Source organism: Hibiscus syriacus, unplaced genomic scaffold (genome assembly GCF_006381635.1).
Source record: "Hibiscus syriacus cultivar Baekdansim isolate YM2019G1 unplaced genomic scaffold, ASM638163v2 tig00004111_pilon, whole genome shotgun sequence".
Classification (NCBI taxonomy): Eukaryota; Viridiplantae; Streptophyta; class Magnoliopsida; order Malvales; family Malvaceae; genus Hibiscus; species Hibiscus syriacus.
The window spans coordinates 566,454-590,664 of record NW_024062000.1 but is presented as its reverse complement, the minus strand read 5'-3'; the positions used below and the strand labels follow the sequence as shown (position 1 = coordinate 590,664).

The 24,211-nt window shown below is 35.0% G+C and overlaps 4 protein-coding genes and 2 pseudogenes across 4 annotated transcripts; 1 reads left to right on the top strand and 5 right to left on the bottom strand.

Moving 5' to 3' along the window:
• Positions 1-2,197: 2,197 nt before the first annotated feature.
• On the bottom strand, positions 2,198-5,600 carry LOC120191352 (ras-related protein RABA5a-like). The gene is made up of 5 exons (XM_039194318.1): positions 5,320-5,600; positions 3,892-3,968; positions 3,557-3,657; positions 2,977-3,425; positions 2,198-2,686 (listed from the first exon to the last, which is right to left on the bottom strand). The coding sequence occupies exons 4-5, from the start codon at positions 3,314-3,316 to the stop codon at positions 2,355-2,357; spliced, it is 672 nt and encodes a 223-aa protein (XP_039050249.1). The 5' UTR covers positions 3,317-3,425; positions 3,557-3,657; positions 3,892-3,968; positions 5,320-5,600; the 3' UTR covers positions 2,198-2,354.
• A 3,480-nt stretch (positions 5,601-9,080) lies between these two features.
• On the top strand, positions 9,081-12,406 carry LOC120190587 (annotated as a pseudogene).
• Positions 12,407-12,586: 180 nt separating this feature from the next.
• LOC120191338 (inositol-phosphate phosphatase-like) lies at positions 12,587-15,224 on the bottom strand. Its single transcript, XM_039194314.1, has 12 exons — positions 15,018-15,224; positions 14,842-14,897; positions 14,686-14,736; positions 14,285-14,365; positions 14,067-14,170; positions 13,894-13,978; positions 13,740-13,794; positions 13,602-13,645; positions 13,225-13,293; positions 13,039-13,139; positions 12,904-12,960; positions 12,587-12,794 (listed from the first exon to the last, which is right to left on the bottom strand). The coding sequence occupies exons 1-12, from the start codon at positions 15,028-15,030 to the stop codon at positions 12,698-12,700; spliced, it is 813 nt and encodes a 270-aa protein (XP_039050245.1). The 5' UTR covers positions 15,031-15,224; the 3' UTR covers positions 12,587-12,697.
• Positions 15,225-16,140: 916 nt separating this feature from the next.
• LOC120191329 (putative MO25-like protein At5g47540) lies at positions 16,141-19,964 on the bottom strand. The gene is made up of 11 exons (XM_039194305.1): positions 19,745-19,964; positions 19,376-19,537; positions 19,118-19,236; positions 18,616-18,690; positions 18,230-18,323; positions 17,864-17,923; positions 17,476-17,544; positions 16,952-17,050; positions 16,627-16,671; positions 16,433-16,535; positions 16,141-16,327 (listed from the first exon to the last, which is right to left on the bottom strand). Exons 1-11 carry the CDS (start codon positions 19,862-19,864, stop codon positions 16,248-16,250), a joined length of 1,026 nt encoding a protein of 341 aa, XP_039050236.1. The 5' UTR covers positions 19,865-19,964; the 3' UTR covers positions 16,141-16,247.
• A 1,001-nt stretch (positions 19,965-20,965) lies between these two features.
• Positions 20,966-21,339, bottom strand: LOC120191362 (annotated as a pseudogene).
• Positions 21,340-21,858: 519 nt separating this feature from the next.
• On the bottom strand, positions 21,859-23,462 carry LOC120190739 (ER membrane protein complex subunit 3-like). Its single transcript, XM_039193779.1, has 4 exons — positions 23,219-23,462; positions 23,068-23,129; positions 22,860-22,918; positions 21,859-22,057 (listed from the first exon to the last, which is right to left on the bottom strand). The coding sequence occupies exons 1-4, from the start codon at positions 23,278-23,280 to the stop codon at positions 21,971-21,973; spliced, it is 270 nt and encodes an 89-aa protein (XP_039049710.1). The 5' UTR covers positions 23,281-23,462; the 3' UTR covers positions 21,859-21,970.
• Positions 23,463-24,211: the final 749 nt, after the last annotated feature.

The following is a 24,211-nucleotide window of genomic DNA, read 5'->3' as shown; positions in this document are numbered from 1 at the left end:
TAGACCCGACTTGATCCGATTTTATAGAGTTTTTTTTAATTACCGAATTCGGAGTGGAGCGGGATGAGTTATATAGTAGATAGGTTTAGGGTGAGAAGGGGATAGATTTAAGGTAAAAAATCACATATCTAATCCAACCCGGTATAAACATTTATATATAATTACAAATTTTTATTTTATATTGTTAAAATAGGTTTTTAATTGTTAAAAATATAATATATTATAATAAATTATATTATTTTAACAGTTTAAAATATAATAAATAATTATAAATATATTATTTTAATTATTTTAAAATATTAATATATTTAATTTGGATCGGATCGAAATCAGAGTTTTAGTAAAAAAGTCGAGGCGATAAAAAATTTAATAATCATTGAGGCAGGATAGGTCCGAATATAAATAAAATATTTTTGAGTCGGGATCGAAGCGACCAAAAAAAACCAGTCCGTCCTGCCGCGTCCCCATCCCTAAATTCATCATTGAGGCCCTTACCGACTGCCATTAGCGCATTAATCACCACTAAGCTGTACACAGTCTTCATTGCCATCATACCTCTCGATCTTCTCTTTCCAGAGTCGTTGCAACATTGAAATTCGTTAAGGGATTTTTCGATTACGATCGATCGAAACTCTTTAATAATTAAAAGAGTATTACATTTTTAAGGTATTCGATGTTACTTTAACTCATGTAATTTTCTCCTCGACTCTGTTTTGAAAACCGATAACATCACCGGTTTTGAAAACCATGCTCCTCGACCCTTAAAATTATCCTGAGAATATATCTACTAAAGAAATGGATCGAACCTGGGTCTCCTACGAGGAGAATGTGGCGCTCAACTGTCTGAGCTGGCCAAGGTCATTCTACTAAAGAAATAATATTCATAAATTATATTATACGTCGAGTCACGGTGTGTAGTAGGCTATGATCACTTGAATTGATGTTTATATTTTAGTATAACTGAAACTAATCGATTTAATCTATCAACCTTTAACTATATTCATTTTAAGCAGCTTAATTAGTCTAAATCGAATTAGCAAGAAACACATTTAACCAACATCAACAAAACAGAATGTGTCGAGTTTTAATGGACATAAGATCGTCACTCACCACACACATCAAATAGACCAAAAAAGAAAAAGTGGGTTAATTTTGTTACAGATGAAGCGATGTATCCACACGATGATCATCATTCAAATCCCAATCATGGAATCTGTTCCGAAAGACATGCGTAGAGCAGGTTTCCTCCGAGACAGCGGGCAAAAATCTCGCAAAAAATGGGGCTTCCATGCACCCAAAACCACTACCATGATGAGAATGAACCGCTGCTACAGCAGGCAGGAAATGGAAGAAGAACAACCCCGACGGAGAATCATACCTATAAGCCAACTGTTTAGGCTCTTCCTGTCCCTGCTGCAGCCTTTTAAGTAACTCTAGCTCATCCCGTTCTCTCTTCTCCTTCCTTCTCTGCAACTGCTTGAATCTCTCTTGCAGTAGAGCTATGGATGATCGATTGACAGTAGCTTCATTAATGCTTTGATTGCTTTCCATTGCCAAAATCAAACACTATATATATAAATATATGGTCGATCTTTTGCTATGCAAGAAGGAGCCTTGGCTTTACGTGTGTATTCAGTTTATAGCTATATATAGGATCGATGTTGGCGACGTGGTTTAGTTCAAGGCATAGAGTTGTTCGATAAAATTATAAACAATGATTTGAAAGAAAGGGAATAGAATCCGCTACTAAGCAGAAAGCAGCAATGTCCAAAAGGAAAGCGTTAAGTGTATGTGGAAGCCAAGTGAGAAGGTGCAAAAGCTACGCTAAAAGGAGGAAGAGTCCAAAAAAGAATGTTGAAATTATATATATATCCTTTGCATGTATAGCACATGCAATGTCATACATACATACATACATGTTTGCATGCAATATTTCTCTTTCGAAATATGCTTGTCTTCAAGTTACTGGGATGGAGTGGCATGCGTATAGGTACCAATGTGCCAACAGTGTTGGGACTTAAAGGATTCTTCTTTTATGCTTCTATTATTTATTTATTTTGGATTTAGTACATAGAAATTTGTCAGAGTTCTTGAAAATTAATATGCAACCGTAATTTTAATTTGCAAAAACTAATAACCTTTGAATTAAATCATTTCATTTACATTCTTTTTGCAACTCTCAGCCACCATAAGATTACCATGAACAAGTCGAACAAATGCTTATTAACATTTTACCAGCAGTGCATCAAGAAATGAACAATGCAAGAATAAATTATCCACTTGTGTCACTTTGAAACTTAAAGCTGAACCTACTGGAGCGGAGCATAAGGTTTATCTTTTATGAAGCATTAGGACTAACAACACCCACCACCACCCGTTGGAGTCGTATTGGTTTGCTGGTTCTCTTCCAACTGTAGAACCACAGTCTTCCCGTTAAATGAAGACGACTCCGGCTTCTTGAGCTCCTGAGACATCATAACTTTCTTGCTCAATATGTTGTAGATTTCTTTTACAACTGTCTGAAAGGCGGCTACTACATTGGAGGAATCAAGGGCAGAAGTCTCCATGAAAAACAAACCCTGTGCCTCCGCCAAGGCCTTTCCTTCAGCAGCGGATACTTCCCTGGCATCTCTGAGATCTGACTTGTTGCCTACTAAAATGGTGACTACATTCATATCCGAGTGAGCTGTCAAAAATGATAGATGGCACATGTTAATCCTTAGCCATCAAGGCCCAAAACTGATAATTCTATAACATCCCCAAGAAGGGCAATCAAAAGGAAAAGCTTTCTAGTTAGTAAAATACGCCATAATACGGCGACGAGTCCCTTTAGAGTCTGAAAACAGGATTAAACCAGCACATTCTGAACTTCGAGTGACTTCTGATGTCATAGAAATGAGGTTCATATTGAGAAGGTTTATACTTGGATAGTATGGATGTGAAATCAAGAAAAGACAAGTTCATCACGGTTCTTACTCTGAAGTTCATTTAGCCATCTGCCAATGCTTTCAAAAGTCTGTCGTCTGCTGATGTCATAAACAAGGAGAGCTCCAACTGCACCTCGGTAATATGCAGATGTAACAGCCCTAAAACGCTCTTGACCAGCTGTATCCCAGATCTGTGCCTTGACTTCCTTCCCATTTACATCCACCTTCTGGGTTTGAAACTCAACTCCTATGGTTGACTTTGAATTAGGATAGAACTCATCCCTCGCAAATCTTGCAAGTAAATTCGATTTTCCTACAGCTGAATCACCGACCAATACAATCTTGAAAAGGTATTCATTAATTTTCTCTTCCTCCGAAACAAAAGCCATTTTCCAACCTTCCAAAGATTGTCACTCTATAGAACCATATCAATAATGAATATCATTCAGGTTCTTTTTCTGGGACTAAAATTCTCTCCTAGGAGACGCCAACCTTTCCTATTCAAGAACAAATATGGGTTTAGAGGATAAAGGAATAAAAGCAGCTGGAAAAGGAAACTTGAAAGAGATGGTATAATAAGTACAAAATGCCACTCAGCAATTGCTTATATGCAGAATCCGAGAAAATGCCTATCTTCTGAAGCAAATATTGCATCAATTGGTAACTTCTACTCCACTCTCTGCATCCAGCAGAGAAAAATCTATCCTCAAAGCTCAACGTGTTAAGTTCACTGCAGTGAAAACAAAAACCAGAGGGAAACACTAAAACCATCAACAAATACTGCAACTAACCGCAAAGAGTAGTCAGAAAAGCATACAGCATATCATCCAGCTAAAAGATACATGATAAGTAAACTTTTCTTCAGAACATAAAACATAAAAAAGGCAACTGGTTTGGTGCGACAAGTGACATGCTACTAATTAAGGTCTTACACAAGTAATCCCATGAAGGCAAGGAACAGTACCTTGATCCCTCCAATGAACATGCTTCTACCTTGCCTGGCACATGCAATCCCACTTAAGCTCCTTCTATGACTTAGATCTTTAAAGCACAAAACAAGAACATAAGATAAATGTCAGATTATCTGTAGGAATCACATTTTAGCAGCAACTCGTTACTTTAGAGGATACTGAAAAGAACCTCATAAATGCCATATTACAAGTCCCAAACAAGAGCTAATAAAATATGTGACTACTAGACTGGAACTAAAGACACATCACATATTCATCCCAAATAGTAGTGCTCCCAAGATTCCTATTCTTCCACTTTGCCTATTACAGGAAAAAGTGGCATTAAATAACAAAAACTAGAGGTCGGAGCCGGATATATAAGATTTCTTAATATTCTTTGAACAAAATTTCTATAGCTACGAAGACCTTCAAGAAATCAATATTGCATTATCACCTACAAGGCTACAACTGTAGTATAAGATGCTTGATACTATTGAAATGAGAATGAACTTACGCATTGCACCATACAAGATAAATATCATAGCTCAACAGGCTCGCTTTGGACATTGATCCACAAACAACATAGACTTTATTTACAAATGAAGCCTTTTACTTTCAGTTTTAAATGCGGGGCTCCATCCATAAGGTTTCTTGTCTTATTCATTGTCTTAAATAATAAAGATACTGAAAACTGAGTCCTTAAAAGTTATTTATTTCTACACAGGAAAGTTTTTCAAAAGAGTTAAAATTGCAGATCCCGAAGCTTTACTGCTAAGTAGGCAGCTCATAAACCCTTCACTGAAACAAAGATCGGAGAAACTAATAAACTTTGACCGCAACAACCAAAGAATAGTATATTAAGATATGCTCTTGATCAAATAGTACTTGCAATGAACAAGCCAAATCGAATTATGACATATCTAGACTCAGTTTTCCATCAAAGAGATGCCATTAAAAATTCAAATCATCAAGCATACTACTATCAAAATATATAATTTGCAGTTGACCTAAACAAGTTTTAAGTACCTAACAGCAGCAGCTAAGTCTCATATGGCCAAAAAAGGAATTCACATTGCAGAGTTACAAAAAGGTAATAAACTTTTCTTAATCAAAATGAAAAACTTATTATCAGTTAAAAACACAACTTCAAGCATTAGATGGGTGAAACGGTAATAAAATAAGCATCCAATATCGAATGACTTCCAAGCTATTAACGAAACAAATATTAGCAAAAGCAGACAAGTAACTGAAACAACAACAACAAAAAAATGTGATTGAGAATCGACATTTACAAATGATCCAGAATCAGGTGAAATGAAACCCTAACTAGTATCAATTGCGATAAATCAAAGCCATTGTTGCCGCACCAAATTATAAACTAATAAAAAACAATGAATCCGCTATAAGATTAGAGAAATAGATCGCGTTTTCATTGTACTCACCAACTGTACAAAGAATTGCGAAGCTGAAAGAAGAGAAGCCCTTCTTTTATCTGAGAACGACGATGAAATGGCTAAAATGGTAAGCGTTAAGAAAGGATCTGAGGTGAATAAAATGCAATGAGTGGGTAAGGGCGACTGGGCTAAGAGAACAACAAAATCAAATGATTTTAATGTTTTTGTTTGTTTGATTAAGTGGAGCAACAAAAATAAAACGCAAATTGCAAGGAGGTGACGAGAGGAGGAAGCTGAGTCTCAGGCTGAGTAGTGAGTCGGAGGCCAGAGCCAGCCAGATTTTTCATTATTGCATTTACTCTGCCTACCGGTATAGCTATCCCCTATAATTTACTGGGCCCATATTGGGCCTTTTTTTTTCTTCCTACGATAATGGTAAGGGGATGGGCATGAAATATAGATAAGAGAGTTTTGATCTAATTAAACTTTTTAGAATTGATTTTTTTTAAGAATTCGGATTTAATTCAAGTCGAATCGAGTTTTTTTAAAATAATATTAGATCAGGTCATATTTGAGTCAGACCAAGTATAATTATTCCAAATTTAATTCAAATCGAGTAACAAGTATAATACTCAAATCAAGTTCAGGTGGACAAAAAACTCAACTTGACCCGATACATACTCATATCTAATTATGTTTATCTACAATTTTATATAAAATAAACTATATTAGAGGTCACTAAATGAAAATAATTTTTTTATTTAAAACATTTTATATAATATGAAATGATAGATTTAATTTATTGAACTATTATAAAATAATCTCTTCTACATTATAAATAGTAATAACCTTTTAGATAAACTTCATAACTGTGGATAGGTGGCTGACTAAATAGGCAATTTACCCATTTTTAAATGGATAAGCTTCATAACTGTGGAAAGTAATTAAAGATATTTAAGAAAATTGCCAACACGTGTATGGTACGTTGTTCATGTGCTCTAGTGAAAATCAAAGTGAAGTGAGGGGACAATACAACAGTACGGATTTTTCTTTTGTTGAATTAATGCAGAGGAATTTGATAATGGTGGATTGGAACTATTACAAGGCAAAACCATAAATTTAGTTTTTATATTTCTATTTCATTTTTCTCTTTATTTTTTTAATTTGATTTGATAATTAATAAAATATATAAGTAACGAGAATCAAATGTATAATTATACTAAATTTATTTAACTGTCACTTCAATTTTTTTGTTGTTAAGTGTTAATAATAACTAACTTAATTTATATTCTTTAGATAATTTAATTAACAAAATCAATAGATCAGTGGTCAACTTGAATATGCACCATAATTAAGTAGTTATTTAGGTAGTTTACTCTATACGACGTTAACAAAGGTGATCATAAAGACAATAATACACTTAAAAATATAAAATATCATGGACAAATGAGAACAATTTGACTATAGTTGATAGAATATTATGCGAGATATATTAAACCTTACAGCTATATATATGGTTAAATTACACTAGTGATCTTTTTTGTTTTTGGTTTGTCTTACTATGATTATCGGTTTTAAAAAAATTACATTCTGATCAATTTTATTTTCGATTTGTCTTGTTTTGATTACTGAGTTATTAACTCTCGCTAGTTTCCTAACGTGACATGTTGACTCCTGAATTTTAAACAGAATGCTAACTTAACCCTAATCTTTACATAAAAATATTAATTTAATCTCTAAAATTTAGTTAAAATATCAGTTTGACTCTTGAATTCAATCAAAATCTCCTACTGTCATCTTTCATTTGTCATCTTTCATTTGTCATCTTCATCGGGTATCATCAATTTTTATTGTTGATCATTGTCGATTGTCATCACCGTCAACCGTTAAATCTTAAAATTTTAAGTTTATTTTTTTTCATTTCCTGAATGAAAGTTCAATGTCTATTTCATCTGAAAAATATCTTGAACTCTACAACATGATCTAGTAACCTTCAATATATTTTAAAAATAAACAACAATAATATTTCTTTAAGAATAAAAATACTAAAACTCTAAATCCAAATCATAACACTTTCATGTTATAATGATAATTTATGTAAGTATCCCTATTTTTTTCAGTAATCCAAACAAGAACCAAGGAGTAATTTTTATTGAAATTACTTAATCATTTAAAATATACTATTTTTTTATTTTTACTAATTGTAATATGTTTTATTAATCTATGAAAATACATTATAATGTTTTAAAATTGACTATGAATATTGAATTCATTCACGAGTTAGATGCTGGGTCTCAATCAATGAATATTCATGTGATTAAGATACATTGAAAGTTCAAAGCAAAAAAACAAAAAAAAAAACAACTTTCACTTTCTTAGATTATTTCCATGATATCAACTTGTATCTTACTTTTCCCAAACATTTAATTTTAAAGGCTAATAATAAAAATTTATTAATGGTAAATTACTTGTTTACCTTCCCAACTTTCAGTATGTTTCGGTTTTGGTGATCAAATTACAATGATTTTTAATCTTATCAATAAATTTTTGAATTTTACTTTATTTTAATCATTCACTCATTAATTTTTAACGTGATTCGGAAATTACGAAAAAAACTGCTTTTTATATATATAAATTTATGTAAACTCCTTGAAACTTTTCTTTCGAATCCAAATTTTTGTATTCCTTATAATTTATTGACGCTAAAGAATTTCTTACAAATCCAAATGAGGAATAGATTAAGAAGGAGAAAAAATCAATTCATCTTGAATTTACACTGATCAGACGATAGAGATCACAAACCAGATCGAAATAAGGTAGAATTTTTTATTTCAATTTTTCGATTTTGTGGAAAATCAAATTGAGAAGAAGAAAGAATGAGAAATGAGAAATGCTTTGAAACAATTGCATTGTTTGCGACGATTTTCGATAGTAGAGAATGATATTGATCATGGAAAAGAAGAATGTTAAAAAGTTAGATTAATTCTAGAAATAATGATCCGAAACATAATATTTTGGTGCTTATGTTAAACAATTAACGATGGAGTGGTTTAAATATACGAAATTTTTATAATTGGAAGGGCGAAATAATGTTACTCTAAAAAAATAGAATGAGTAAACATGCAATTAACCCTTTTATAATTTTTTTAATGCATCAACTTGATAACTTGTGAAAAATAATCAAAGATATATACCAAATTTTCCAACGAGTGTATAGAAGGTTGTTTATATTTTCAAATGGTAGACAAGAGACAACAAATTGGATTTTTCTTTTGTTGGTTTCCGTAATTGTTGGATTAATGTCAAGGAATTTGATAATAATGTCTTGATTTTTAATTTCGTCTCTAATACTTTTCCTCGACTCTTTAGCTAAATCGTTGTGTTTTTAATAGGAATATTTGTCATAATAAAGACAAGAATATTAACTGAAAAGAATTTGATAATAAACAAGCGTAGATTAAAAAAATATTATGCAACAATGCATTAAACCTTAAAACTCTCTATATAAAAAGAAAATTACAAGTAAGTATATCTGGCGCTTCATAATAATCCTAATTGAATATATACTTTACACCGTCATAATTTTTTTAGATATCTTAATCAAACGGCTTGTACCGTTTTTTATTCTAAATACGTTCAAAATAAGATGCACTTCATGGGCGACCAAGTGAAGTTTCGTTTGAGTGGACTATAGCAGTCACATCCAGTTCAGTAATTACATTGACTGACCATATCCGACTTGCTGGACAGTATAAGAACTACTAACTTGCCACCAACAACTTGTTGTGTTAAACAATTTGCCACAAACAATGTTTGCATCTCACCGGCCTTTCCTCAGGCTTCCATTGATTGTTTTGGCATTGTTTTTATCATCGGCAGCAGGAGACCCCAAGCCTGGCTGCCAACGGAGCTGTGGGAATCTCTCAATCGATTACCCTTTCGGTATCGGTGAAGGATGTTTCATGCACGGCTTCGAAATAACCTGCAATGCTTCCTACAGTCTACCCAAGCCATTCCTACACTTCGGAGCTACCCAAGCCAGGTTCGTGTAAGGAACACCGTGTTCAGTGGCACAGGGTTCCATAGAAACGGAACTCCAGTTTCCAGTGTAGCCAGCATCATTTTGACAGATACACCGTTCGTTCTCAACAACACTGCAAACAAGTTCACCGTCATAGGCTGCAACTCCCTCGGTTTATTATACCCTCAAGATGTGAATATCACGACCGGCTGCTTATCCGTGTGCAACGACAAGCGTCGGGATGTTACCAGTGGGCATTGCTCGGGGCTCGGCTGCTGTCAGGACTCCATTCCTGAGGGTACTAGAACGATTCACGTAGAAATTATTGAGAACCTTCTCGACGATTCCAAGATAAAGGATCTATACAATGTCTCCACGCCTCACACTTGTGGATATGCTTTCGTGGTGGAACAAGAGAGCTACAGGTTCGAGGCATCGGATCTCGATCGTTGTTCCTCGTCGAAGATCGAGAGTTCCTCATTGGTTCTTGATTGGGTTATAGGCAATGAGACTTGTGAAGCAGCTGGAACAAGTTGCAAAGGAATGAACAGCGACTGTGTTGGATTTGGATATGGATCAGGTAGTACGAGTCGAGGTTATCGTTGCAGATGCAAAGATGGTTATGTCGGGAACCCTTATCTCAGCTCAGGATGCCCAGGTCTGTAAATCTTTGCTTAAAACTCTAACGTTAGTAGCACTCAAAGCATTCTCTAAAAGATCATGAAAGTAAGGTTTTGTCTTTGATTTTCTGAGGGTAAACTACATGAGATGCAGTAAACTTTAACTGGTGTATCACTTATACCACTTAATTTTCAATTGCTTCAATTATAGTAAACTTTAGTTTTAACTTCAATTATACTATTGAGCTGTTAAAATTCAAACAGTGTGATGATATGAACAAATCGACATCGTTTTCGAGTAACTATTAATGGGGGTGTATCTAAACCTTTAAATAATTTATTTTTGATTTTGCATTTTTCTGGTCATCGTTGTTAGCCGATCGAGGCTCGTCAACTATAATCTTTCGGAGTAAGATCAATATCAAGACATTCGTATTTCACTGATATTTTTTCTCGTAAGATTGATTTTCTTCAAAACTCACTCAAAATATATATCATTTTTAGGGGTTTCTTATATTTGAGGGTTTGTTCGAAAATTCGAATTGTGAGAAACATTATTTTGAGACGATGAACAACATATCTCAAAACTAGCCTCATCAGATGGCCAACAGAGGAGACCGAAGTATTAGCACGTCAAATCTTTGGATGAATTTTCAATGATTTGGAGTGGATTTCGTGAAAAATCAATTCTAAGAGAAGAAAGGGATGTGAATGTTCTAATATAGATCTTGTCGTGAAAGCCGACCGGTGACAAGTGACGATTGGTAACCGAAAAAGTTTAGTACCAAAGAACTGGACCCTTTTAAAATTTAATGACAAAACCGTTACATCTCTAAAGTCTAGGGTTTAAAACAATATCGTTTTATGCATAAATAATCATATTAAAATGATATCGTTTTATCCATATGGTGTCATCAGAGTTATAATTGAAACAATTCATAATAAAAAACCAGAAGTATCTCTAGTGTTTTTTATAACAGTGTCAAGTTTGATATTTTATGCTGCGTGTTAATCATTTTGATGATGTGACACTTGGGCATCACTAATCTTTTTTGCCATGTAACAAATTGTTTACTATCAACTAACAGAGTTTTGAATATGGATTGTTGAAGACAAAGATGTGGATGGCCAGAGTCATCGTCAAGGCAACGGTACTTGCAGTAATTCATTCGGTAGCTATAGTTGCAGCTTTCCACTGCCAGTTGTTCTAGGTAAACTGATATAATGATTCAGACGGTAAAATAATTATTTACACGACCTAACAAACAAATTCCAATACGTGTCAGTTTTCGGGTGTCTCTTGTTCGTGATTCTGCTAGCCCCATCTGTATACATGTGCACAAAGAGACGAGAATTAATGAACCTCAAACAAAAATACTTCCGACAAAATGGAGGTTTCTTGTTGATACAGCAAATTGCTTTCCATGAAGGTTCTGGAGAACCCACTAAAATCTTTACTACACAAGAGTTAGCAGAGGCCACTGATGATTACGCAGAGAGTCGAGTAGTTGGTCGAGGAGGCAGTGGAACAGTTTACAAAGGAACCCTATGCAACAGTCGGGTCATTGCCGTAAAGAAGTCGAGAATGGTCGACAGGAATCGTATCAATGAGTTCATCAATGAGGTGGTTGTGCTCACTCAAATCAATCACCGGAATGTCGTTAAGCTCTTGGGATGTTGTTTGGAAACCGAGGTTCCGCTACTGGTTTATGAATATGTTCCTAATGAGAGCCTTCACTACCATATTCATAATCCCAGCAGGAGAGGGTTGATCCCGTGGGAAGATCGATTACGGATAGCCACCGGAACCGCAAGTGCTCTTGCTTATCTCCACTCTGCAGTCGTGGTTCCCATCATTCACCGTGATATCAAATCTTCCAACATATTATTGGAGGACAATTACACCGCCAAAGTTGCGGATTTCGGAGCTTCGAGGTTGATTCCTGCCGACCAGTCTCAAATTACAACGCTGGTTAAAGGAACCCTCGGGTACTTGGATCCAGAATACTTCCAAACAAACCGACTGACAGAAAAGAGCGATGTCTACAGCTTCGGGGTGGTGCTAGCGGAACTATTAACAGGGCAGTTACCGGTGTCATCTCAAAGACCTGAAGCCCAAAATAACTTATCTTCTTACTTCATTCAAGCAATGCAACAGGGTCGTCTTGTCCAAATCCTGGAGCCCAGACTTGCAAATGAGAGGAACATAGAACAACTTGAAGCCATTGCAGATCTTGCAATGAGATGTCTCCGGTTGAAGGGCGAAGAACGGCCTACAATGAAAGAAGTGGTGTTAGAGCTAGCCGGGTCAAGACGGATTTACAAACATCCTTGGCATCAAGTTAACCGTGAGGAGACTCGCTTCTTGCTCGATGAAAAACGGGACATACTCAGAGCTGAGAGTTCATCGGTAGTGAATCTTTATAGCGACATATCATTTGAGCAGTATAGCATTAACAGTTGTGGAACATTTTCAATGGATTTGCCTCGATAAACCACCAGTTTCCCATTCAACCGACCAGTCTGGTCTGATTCGAAAAACAATGGTCTGTAATTTACTATAATTTCCAATAGATTGTTTTCAGACTACCCTAAAGTTGATCAATTACCAACTAATAATCATTCAACAAAAGCAAATTTATATTGGCAAATGCAATGAAACGAGTTATAAGCTCAATATAGGCTTTCCCCTCAAGAATATAAATGTTTTCAACAATCTTCCCCAACAAAAACAAAAGTAACATCTCTATAATCCATATCAAATAATGGACACATAAGAGCAGCCTCATTCCGTTTGCTTCAAAACCTCGACAAATGCATCTTTGAGGAATGGATTTGAAGCAGCCACTTTTGGAACCGTGATTTCGAAATCTTTACCGAACCTGACCCAAAAACAAAAGCCACAACCGGTTAACATCAAGTTTAAACTTTCAGTTTAGATTCCGAAATGAAATACAAAGATATGCTTGGTTAAACGTGTTAGCATCTTACGGATCATAAACAAGGCCTCCAGCTTCTTTAACAATTAAAACACCAGCCGCTACATCCCTGAACAAAGAGGCAGACACTATCAATTATTTACCGAACCCTGACCTTCATCAAACATTGAAATGATTAAAAGCATACCATGGGCCACCATATCCAAGTTCGTAAAACAGGTCAAGCCTTCCACATGCGATTCCACAAAGGTTCAATGCACAGGAACCGCTCATCCGAAGTGATCTCACCTTTTAATCAAAGAAAACCGTTTTGTATTTCAAGTTTGCAAAATATAGTAACAAAAGAAGGAAAAAAACACTAGTTTCATGTCACCTTGAAAAGTAATTTATTGATTCGATTTGTAGTAGTATCCACCGTTAACACATCACGTTTTGTTCCAACCTGCTCACCAGGAAAAATTTAGCCAAGCTTTTACATGCTAACAAAGTGCTCCTATCTTTTCTTTTCTTTTTTGATTAAGTGCTCCTATCTTAATTGTGTCGAATATTATCATGTTACTGCTAGCTGGTTGTTAGCTGATAATAGTCCCATACTATTATCAGCTAACAACCAGCCAGCAGTAAGCAGTAACATGATAATATTTTCTAAAACGGGATTAAAAGTTGGAGCCAAACATTATCAAGTTCAGTTACACCCAACAATGGGAAAAAAGAATAAAAGGAAATTTCAGATCATAAGAAGCTCCACACCTCTGTTGCAAGTAGAGACTTAATGAGTTCGGTTTGTGATGACACTGCAAAATCTCAGAGCAGAAGAACAAATCTTTAAGAGATTTCTGTTAGAAGTTTTCGGACCTAAATATAGTAATCATTGAGAATTAGATTCACCTCTTATAGGGGTCCCATTGAGAAAAGCGCCTTTTCCAAGTACAGCAGTAAAGAGCTGCATGCCATAAACCCGGTAACATTCGTTTAACTTGTGATAAAGAAAGACAAAACTCTAGATTTAAGCAAGATTTAAACGCCTCAAGGGCAATTCCACCTCATTCATTATTGGATTGTAAACAACACCAACCGTAGGAACTTTCCCAACAGTAAGACCAATGGATATGCACACAAACGGAAACCTACATAATTGCAAACGGTCAATATGAAAATGACCGAACACGAACACCCAAGTCTCGAATATAAGGCAAGTCAAAGAAAAGGCATTACCCGTGCACAAAATTAGTTGTTCCATCAAGAGGATCAACTATCCAAGTAGGCTCATCAGTCAGCTCTGATGTACCACAAGCAGCAGTGGTTTCTTCCCCAATGAACTAAAACAAACAGCATTTACAGCCGTATCAAGAAAAAGGTTACCTTCCGAGAACACTCGCATTTGAATCTTGATAGATACACGGTAGAGAATTAGACAAAGAAAAATCGCTAACCTTATGAGAGGGGTAATGCTGCTTGAGATGATTAAAAACAAGGTCCTCACATGCCTTATCAGTCTCTGTGACCAAATCCACCTGGATTTAGATCAAATAAGCAACTTTTAAGTAGCCATTTTCATTTCCAAATAGGAAAGTAGCGGTATCTACAATTTCAAAGATAGAATCACAACCAACTTGATATGTACTGAAAAATCCACCCAAGAACATCTAACAAGATTAGACAACACAGCTTCATCAGCTACTCTAACACTAATAAATGAGGGCATTGGTTTAACCATAATAATCAATCAACATTAATGATGTTAAATACCCTTATCAGCATATATGTATTTCATAGTAAGCTAACCAGAAATGGACACAAAAATAAAGAATTAGAGAGAAAATAAAAGAAAAACCTGGCCTTTATGTTCCACATTCTTGGACTGGTAAAACCCTTTACGGATTATCTTTAAAAACATCAAATAAAAAAGGTGAGAGAAAAGAAGTGAACAAATCGATGAAGTAAATTGCGCAAGAAGAAGAAAATGAAAATGGTATTTTTTTAAATGAACCTCGCCGGCTTTCTTAGCTGCATCGACTGCGGTGACCAAGAACTCTTCATGGGAACCTGAAATCCATAGAATTTACGAAAGAGAAAGGAATATGAACAAGAAATCGAAATCCTAGAAAGAGAAATATAGATAAGATAAAGAAAAAATTGAGAAAAGCGAATTAATCAAGTTGCTACCATTGTCAGCCATGTTACAATGTTTGGTTACAGAGAATTTAAGAAATGTTGATTGATGTTGGATTTGTGGGTGTTTTGGAAATTGGTTTGGAGAGATTTTCAGATATGAAGAACAAGAAGCAGCAGCAGAGGTATCAAACAAAAGGAGACTCGTGTGTTGGTTTTATACAATTTACTGGAAATAAAATGCCCTTTATTTCTTCACGTTATTCTGTGATTAATAGCTGTGCTAGATTTAGTTATTGCTTTAATTTGATTGTTTTAAGTTTTAGTATTTTAATTAAAAATATATATAAATTAGAATATAAATATCAATTTACAGCTTTATATATATAACAGGGACTAATAACAGAATTAGACCTATCACTTATCCTGTGATGAAACTGTAGCCGCTGTTGCAAGCTCAAAGGAGATTCATGGAATGCGGCCGCCAATGTGCCAACTACCCATTTATCTTATCTGAGTTGTAAGCTACATGAAACGAAACGGGCCATCGACTGAAACTTCCTTCCTTACTTCCTAGTTCCTACAACTTGTCCCTTCTAAAGCCTATCAAATAATGGCATGCATACTTTATACGTAAACTTCATTATGATACGTTAATATCCATCTGTTCGGTTTATAGTAACATCCACCGTTCACTGATTCATTCTCTACTTATTACTGGTTCAATCCATCTATATGTTCGATTCTGCTTTTATTAGCATTAGTGTTAGATGTAGTAGTATACGTTTTTTTAATGATCTATTCATTATCAATACATCAAATGTGTTTCCCGTTTTGCAATATTGCCTTATGTTTGAACTTTAAACAATATTTATGATTTTATTTAATCATAACTAGCAATTAGAGACAGCTATAAACAATCATACCTGGAAGTACAGCCAAATTTGGATGAGCACATAACAAATAACAACTAGAAAATGTATTAGGAATCACGAATGCATAGCTGAATCGATCGAAGTATCTCGATTGATTTAATTCATTTTATTCCCATACATCAACATTATGTCATATCCACCCTACCTATCCGTGTTTTTTGTCCGCCAACGTTAATGTCAGCAGTCATCCCCACACACTGCATATTATAGATAATAAGATTCGATGAAAGAGGAAACGTAACGAAACAGAAATGAAGAGCATTCTCTTTTTACATATTACATGCCCTTCCCGAAAGTACCATGAGTTTACGGTTACGAGATCACTATTCGATTCAGAGTATACAAGAGCTCACTCTGGCCGGTCTCTAAGCTCAAGGGAAGCGATTTCTTTCACAACTTGACCCTTGTCTGCCTCAAACTGTTCATCCTCTGCATGACATGATAATCCATCAACACTCCAAACTATAAATAACAAGTGTCGACCCTAAATTTATTTCAAGCAAAAATAATGTTCCATGTGTTTCTTATTCGCACCTTTGTTGGTCTTGAAATCCGCAAACAAACGTAGAAGTTTGCTTTTATTTGCAACCAGTATGCTAACAATGTCTGGAGGCTTGTTCTGGTTCGCAGCAAACAACTGTCGAGACATACACAAAAGGATATTGTAAGCAACTTAATGTATAAAGTTACTAAGTGTGCCCCGGAGGAGAAGAAATTTAGCACCAGACCTTGAAAACATGAAAAGCTTCTATTTGGATGCTCTTGCTTGATTCCTGCATATACATGACTTCACCGTTTAGTACTTTAAGATTGTAATTGATCTTTAATACTTGAACAGGGAAAATCTTAGAGTTGAAGCTACTTGCATGATCATATATTTGTTAATATATGCTGCACATTTTTTACAACAGTAGATAGCAACTCATTTTGAGAGCTATTTCATGTAGTAGTATAATAGAATAACATCCAACACATCAGACTCTCAGAAAATTTGATCATTCCATAGTAACGAGGGATAAAGAAAAACGAAAGCAAGACAGAGAAGTTTCATACCCTTAGAAGATTCATGAGAATCCTCAAATTATCCCTTGAGCTCACGTATCTGGTCATGACAGCAGAATTTGACCGGTCCAACAAAATATCTCCTAACAACTGTGGCATTAAGAAGAGGAAATATAAAATATGACAGGTCTCCTTGGCAAAGAAATTACAACTGCAATTGCTACTACCATATCTTATTTAGTAAACTTCAGAAGTAAAAAAAGCCATCATACTACCATGATTTCGACATTTAAAATAGGAACTTCAATTTGATTGAGTTATCAAATCTAGAGCAGCACTTTTGGTCATTCCTCTGTTAGAAAACTATTGATGTTTCGAATCCCAGAATGGGGGTACCACAATTATTCCACTATTCAAACTTAATAGAACTTAAACTTTCAGTTCGAATCAGCAAATGAACCCTTTGGCAATACTGATGTGAAGTCAAGCATGTTTGGAAGCACCAAGCTTTTGTTTTGATTGGGGGGAAATTACAATAATATTCTTTTGCTTTTTAATTTTTGAAAGGGTCGCACCTTGATAGCTTGTCTTCTCGTAATGTAGTTGCTAGATTCCAGCAACTTTGAGTTATACTCAGCAAAGAACTGAAACAACAAACATGGCTGAGTTCATTGAGCTCCAATAAATAAAAACTTTCAACATAAAGAAGGCATGGAGATGAAATTCAGAAAATTCTATTGTAGCTATCTTTAGCATCATTACAAATTACAACCTTGTGGTTGAAAACATATAGTCAAACATGGAAGAGAATAACGTGCTTCTAATGGAACAATTTACAAGCTGACAGTAACGGGGAGAGAGAGGGAAAAGAGTACCAATAATTATGAGTTGACATGATTGTTCAAGTATAAAATAACAAATTCATAATTTAAAGGACAACGGTACTGGAGGAACAACACTTACCCAATCATAGTTCCTAGAAAGAAACTCAGCCACAGTGGACTTATGCCTTGTCAAGAGCTCCTGCAAGAAAACAGGATGTTACATGACATAAGAACTTTACACATTATTTTAAAATCATGAAGAAAGAAGGGAGGAAGACGGGTAAGTTCACGACATTATGAATCAACGTCAAACATCTTGATGTACTGAAATTGAAAAGGCCTCCGTTTCAACAAAATATAAGATTGAAAAGCAAATCAGATCCCTACTTCAAAACAGGATTCAATGGCAAATGCAGATTCAGAAGTGCAACAAGAAGATACAGACATAAACTGAGAGAAGAAAGAAAGATTATTTTAACATATAATTAGATCTTCAGTTATCAACCTTAAAAGTTGCAGCAGCATCAACAGCAATATCGAAATTTGGAAGTTGTATATAGTCAAAAAAATTCTTCATGTGCTGTGACTCCAAAACATATCTGCAAATGATGACAAAATGTGCCACATTCAGCTATTAGTCTATTAGAAAATCTTCCATTAATTTGATTTTTTTTTACTAAAAAATTTTGGAGATGAGTCTCCCAAATAAAAAAATGTAAAGGAAAAGGAAAAGCTTTAAAATGTAATTAAAGGACAAGATTGCCTCTTGAGTACAAACATTTTGAAAACATTGGCGGATTAGATAGAGGAATTAGAAATGACTTGGGGCATCATTGTATTCATTAAAAGGTTAAGAAGCCAAGTCATTAAGGTATGAATTGATATGCTAACCTTGCAACAGTCTGATGCCGTATGCATTCTCTCAACATTGCACCATAATGCAAAGCCATGTCTGTGTTTTCATAACTGAAAATACAACACTTAAGACTTAGAAGACAGTGATAAAATAATAGATACAAAATAACGCTCAATTTGACAGCATAACCGAAAGGTTGCATTATTAGGTATCATATATAACTTAGAATTCTAGCTTCATTATAAACTAGGCAAATGTTTGGAACACATTTGATTTGGTTAATAAGTAGAATCCATTAACAGAAGTGCCTCCTAATTTGCTTTTGCTTAATTAGAGAATAAAACAGAATACTGAAAACCATCACTAACTCATAATCTTAGCTCTAGCATTATGTTGATGAAACTCAACAACAAAGAGATAAAGATACAAGGGGCTAATAAAGTCGTATTGAACTCTTTAACACCGTCAAGAAAAACTTTTTTTAAAAAAGTAACAGAAGATCTTAACATCTGAAAACCTTTTCAGATTGCCACTTACCCTGCTATTAAAACATCCATGAGATCAATGTTCGCCTCCAAGTAATCAGAAGCAATCAACCGTGAATTCACTTGTTGCCTTTGCAAATTTGCAACAACTTGTGTTGCATCTTTCCTCGCCTGCAAAAAGGATATTCCTCTCGAATTATCAAAGTTCAAAGAATCAACAATTAAAATAAGCTCACAACAGTGCTGCAATAATAACTCATGCTACAGTAAATTTGGATATCTAAACCAAATCATAGTAAATCGGTATTACCTCTAAGTTCAGTTTAGGAAGACAAGTGATCAACAGTCGTAGCGTGTTCTCTCTGAAGAACTCTTGAGTCAGTTGTTGACAAGCTTCTGAGAATGGCTCGGATTCACTATTTCCATAAAGAATACACTTTAACTCCCTTATATGTTTAAATAGGTCATCCATCTGCATCAGAATTACCACCAATTTTAAGTATTGGATACTGAATTTTCATGCTCCTTTCATTAAATAAAAAATAGCTGCTCAAATTCTGGAAAAAGTTATCGCTAAAAATTTAGTTCTCCCTAGTAACTAACTAAAATCAAATGCTCACGCCAACCGAATTAAGGAATAATTAATGTGCTATTCGTGAAGGAGTATCAGTAAACGCACCTTCTCTTCCCGCTTACCATCACGACTGTCGGCGGAGCGGCCGATATAGATGAGGAGATTTCGCGTTTGCCGCACGATATCAACGGGAGTTCGCGGCTTGGATCTGAAGAGTCCTTTCATCTCAGCTCAATGACTTGTTGAGGTTTCCAGTAGCATCGCCGGTTACCACAGTTTCCACTCGCCGTACCGCTCGATTCTGCAAACAAAGTCCAATTTTTTTTCAAAAAAATCTCTCGCAAATTCTAATATCTTTATTTTAGGATACTATTTACCATATCATCCAATGGTTTAACTAAGCTTTGGGATTTTCTTTCAATATGAGTCACCAGCCGTTGGTTGTTGGTGTGCTTTTTCTTAGGGTAAACTATGCATTTAGCTCTTAAATTATCAGTTTTGTTTAATTTTTAGTATTTAAACTTTCAAAAAATTTAAAATATTACTTAAAATTTAATTTTTATTTTATTTTAGTACTTTATTTTTTGTTTTGAAAAAAATGAAAGTCTAGGTATCAAAACATGTTTAATATCTAAATTATACTTAAGTTTTGAAAAAAATTAAAAATTTAGATACTAAAACTATCAAAATTGATATTTTAGGCACTAAACATGTTAAGTTTTTAATGATGATGTATTAAAATGAAACAAAAAATAAACTTTAAGTATGATTTTAAAAATGAAAAGTTTAGGTACTAAAATGGATCAAAACTGATAGTTTAGGTGTTAAATTCATAATTTACCCATTTTTATGTACTGGCTTTGCCTAGACTAGATTTGGTTAGGTTCGGATGAGATATAGTTTCGTGCGGACTGACGTAGTATAAGACGACATCACGTTTCCGTTAAAGCCTACTATACACGGACACGTGGAAATTTATAATAGTTGAATTGAGGGAGTATTTTTGATTTGACTCCGGCACTTTATTCCTTGAAATCGAATTGGACGATGGAGACTCGATACTCGTAAATTATTTCACTAAAAAAAAGTTATGGATAAAGTAGGTCAAAATTTAAATAATTGTTTTATTTATTAAATTTTTAAAATTTATAAAACAACCATTATATTTTTATATATTTTTATTTTACCATTTTTACTTTTTTTATATTGATCACGAATACTTTCATTTTGTCATGCTTAACAGAATCATATACACAACAAACTAAGATTTTATTACTCTCTAATCGCTGTAACGCCAACATTTTATTTTCAACATTATTAATCAAATTAACCTTGGTCAGGTTCAAAGTAGGCAAGCTTCTTGTAACCTTCCCATGCCTTCTCGTACACGATAGCACGGTATAGGTTGGTTGCAATTCCGTCCGTGGCCTTCAACAGAAGCCGATAATTCATCCCAGAAACCACTTGAGTCGCGCCTCTCACCACCGCCACGAACTCCAAACTTATTTTCGACCGCATGTTCTTTTCGTTGACGGCGAATTTTGAGATCTGGATCACATGCGGCCATGCGGGTCGTTGACGTTCTTTATGGGAGTCCATCCGACCGACGGATATTTTTCGTCATCGGCCCGGATAAGAGGAAGGGAAATGAGACACAACAAGAGGATAACGAAATGTCGAAATTGCTGCATGGCGTTGTTGTTGTTGTAGTTGAAGTATGTTATTTAGGTGTTGGGATTTTATAATTAGAATGGATTCGGAATTTATTAGTGAATCATCAGTAATCAAGTCTGGATTTGATGTAAGGTACGAGGAAAACGAGCATATATGCGTTAGAAATAGAATAGATTTTATTTGTACAATCTTATATGAAGTCCTTAAATTTGACAATTTATTAAACTTGGTCTCTCAACTGATTTTCTCGTCTACATTAGTCCTTGAATTTAATAGTTCTTTCTATTTGTTGCACGTGTTACAATTCAGGATCATTTTCATGATCAAGGACTCAAGATAACAATCAAAATGTAAAAAAGAATTATACAACTTTAAAACCAATTTATTTGATGTGGCAAAAAAATGAGAACTGATCGGGCTAGCCGGTCGGTCGGCAGGCCGACCAAAGATTCAACATAAAATTACTGAGAGCAAAAGAATAGGAAGCTGGAAATTCTGTTCTTGCTTCTCGTTGAACTGGAATACAAACCAAAGCCCACCTTGTTTAAGATGTTTCATCTTTTACAGTTCAGTGAGCTCGTAAGATGAAAACTTCGATCGAACCACCCACTTTGGACAGTTGTTTATCACGCTCCTATGTTCAGCTGACAAGTTTTTTCAACACTGCTTCAGCCCGATGCTCGAATTTAGGGAGTGCCCATTCATGTTGGACAATTCAAGACCATCTTTCTCAGTACTCAAGCTCTGCCATGAATGAAGAAAATCAAAGGATTAGGAGGCATGCTAGGTTAAGAAATGGAAATAGCCAACTCAAATGAATATTTGCTAGTAAAAACTGAGAACAAGCAAAGTTTGATTCACTGGAAACTCTTCTCAAGACGCTTTACAAATATCAACCAACTAAAACGACAATGCCTTCCATGATGTTACAATCACCAAAATAGCAGTTGAGTTGATCTTTCATCTAACTAAAAGTTCCATGCAATTCTTATCATTTTGTAATTGATTTGACCTGATACAAAAGCAAAAGGCAAGGTGAGGGTGAGGAAAGTCATCAGCTGAAATCCTAATCCCAAGGATTCTCGAAAGGTAAATATCATGACGCCAAAAGCATGGGAGGTTTCTAAGTTAGGGAGAAATGGGCACAATTTGCAAAGAGAGAATAAACTTGGATATGATGAAGAGACACCGGAACAGACATGGATATGAGTCTGGCAGCCCAAGTTTCATGGACATTAGAACAAAAAGATTGTGGCAGCACAATAGTGACTAGTGGTGCTGCAGGTGGCAGTATTGGTCTATTGCTGTGGGAACTAAGAGCCTATTTTCCCATCTGAATTTTTTTCTAATTGACAAGCTATCATTGCTGCCAATATAAAATTATAAACAAACAACCGGCAACACAAGCTAATTAATGATCTCTGGTAAAGAGATAAAGAATGGGCTGGGGAGGAATACAAGACCATGTGAAATTAAATTAGATATCTGAAGCTTGCAAGACTTCTTCAGCCTGCAACACTCGATGGAGATCAAATTGACTTAATACCTTTGATGGATCAAAGCCAAACCCACTCATCTGCATCATTCGCTGTGTATCATCTGTTGCTGCCAAAAGAAATCACAATTTACAGATGAAACCCTACAGATAGATAACGAATCCAATAACCAGAGGAAGTGCAGAACATATTAAAAAAATAAAACTACGTGATAGGAAGTTCACATATCTCACATAAAACTACGAATCCGATACTAACCATTTTCCTCTCCCAAAATCAGACTAAATAAACCCCTCAAACCAAACAAATTGAGGAAATACCTGGAAGTGAAAGAGTTTGTGAATAAATGGTAGTATCAAGCGAAGAAAGCGTCTAAAAAAAGAATAGCCTGGAGAAGAAGAAAATATACCATGAGCGGCTACTGACATAGCTCACATCAACTGCGCTAAGGTCAATTCCATTCTGCAACATTGATCTGAACCTCTGAGTTAATGGGAAAGGTATTTTGGCTGCAAGATAGGAATACAGAAAAATAAAAGAGGAATCACATTACTGTTTAATAATGGTGTATGACAGGATCAGTTAAGTTAGAATTTTGATTCCAATACAACAAAAGATTGTGTCCATCACCATGTCATAAAGAATGAAAATAAAACAAATCCAATGTAATAGGAAACAGTTAACTTTAGCAAATTCTACAGATATATGAAACCAATTTGTAAATAGAAACGTAAATTCAATCTTGAGTGTAGAACTAAAAGGAAAAATACTCGGAAATATTGGTAGTAAAAAGGTAGTAAAGAACCAAACCTGCAGGCTTCAACAAATCCAGAGAAGAAAAGTTGACCCAGGCAAAAGTGAGTCTGACAATAACAGTGTACACAAAAAAAAAAGTCAATACTAGAACATGAGCCATCAAACCAAAGCATATGAGCACTAAAGGTCTAAGCATCATAAAAATACCTGAGGTACAATCATAGACAGGTTTTTCTTCATCATGTCCATAGCCATGTTAGGGTCAGAGAACATTTGAGCTTGCGCATTTTGAGCCTGGCCCTTGGGGACAAACAGTAATCCATTTTCCTACAAACTCCAGAATAAATTCCATTAATTTCCTTCTTTTCTGAGACAAATACATACATAAATGGATCATTTTCATTATTTTAACAAAACTTTTAACAATCCATGGCGACAACAGCACTTATTGAGACAACAAATGGGCAATGCATCAGCCAGGCCGGTTTGCCTATCTAAATCAATCGTAGATCCACACCCATAATACTCATTAACTTAGTAACAAACATATCACTTTGATCTATCAATTAAATATTGTTTGAAACAAATTATTTAAGAGTTCCATAAATTTTATTTTTTGGTTGATACAGGTAAAAAGGCTGCCTAG

Bases quoted from the DNA above. Each gene is read 5' to 3' on its own strand.
- LOC120191352 (XM_039194318.1), bottom strand. From the start codon at position 3,316: ATGGCTTTTGTTTCGGAGGAAGAGAAAATTAATGAATACCTTTTCAAG. The intron at 2,687-2,976 runs GTAAGAACCGTG...CATTTTTGACAG, and splicing joins ATGGCTAAATGAACTTCAGA to CTCACTCGGATATGAATGTA.
- LOC120191338 (XM_039194314.1), bottom strand. The intron at 14,171-14,284 runs GTTAGCGATTTT...TGTTTGTTTTAG, and splicing joins AGCATTACCCCTCTCATAAG to TTCATTGGGGAAGAAACCAC. The intron at 12,961-13,038 runs GTATGCTTTTAA...CTCTTTGTTCAG, and splicing joins CTTGGATATGGTGGCCCATG to GGATGTAGCGGCTGGTGTTT.
- LOC120191329 (XM_039194305.1), bottom strand. From the start codon at position 19,864: ATGAAAGGACTCTTCAGATCCAAGCCGCGAACTCCCGTTGATATCGTG. The intron at 19,538-19,744 runs GTGCGTTTACTG...ATTCTGATGCAG, and splicing joins ATGGTAAGCGGGAAGAGAAG to ATGGATGACCTATTTAAACA. The intron at 16,328-16,432 runs GTGCGAATAAGA...CATGTCATGCAG, and splicing joins GGATTTCAAGACCAACAAAG to AGGATGAACAGTTTGAGGCA.
- LOC120190739 (XM_039193779.1), bottom strand. From the start codon at position 23,280: ATGTTGCAGAATGGAATTGACCTTAGCGCAGTTGATGTGAGCTATGTC. The intron at 23,130-23,218 runs GTATATTTTCTT...TTTCACTTCCAG, and splicing joins TATGTCAGTAGCCGCTCATG to GTATTTCCTCAATTTGTTTG. The intron at 22,058-22,859 runs GTATTAAGTCAA...CATTCATGGCAG, and splicing joins TTGGCTTTGATCCATCAAAG to AGCTTGAGTACTGAGAAAGA.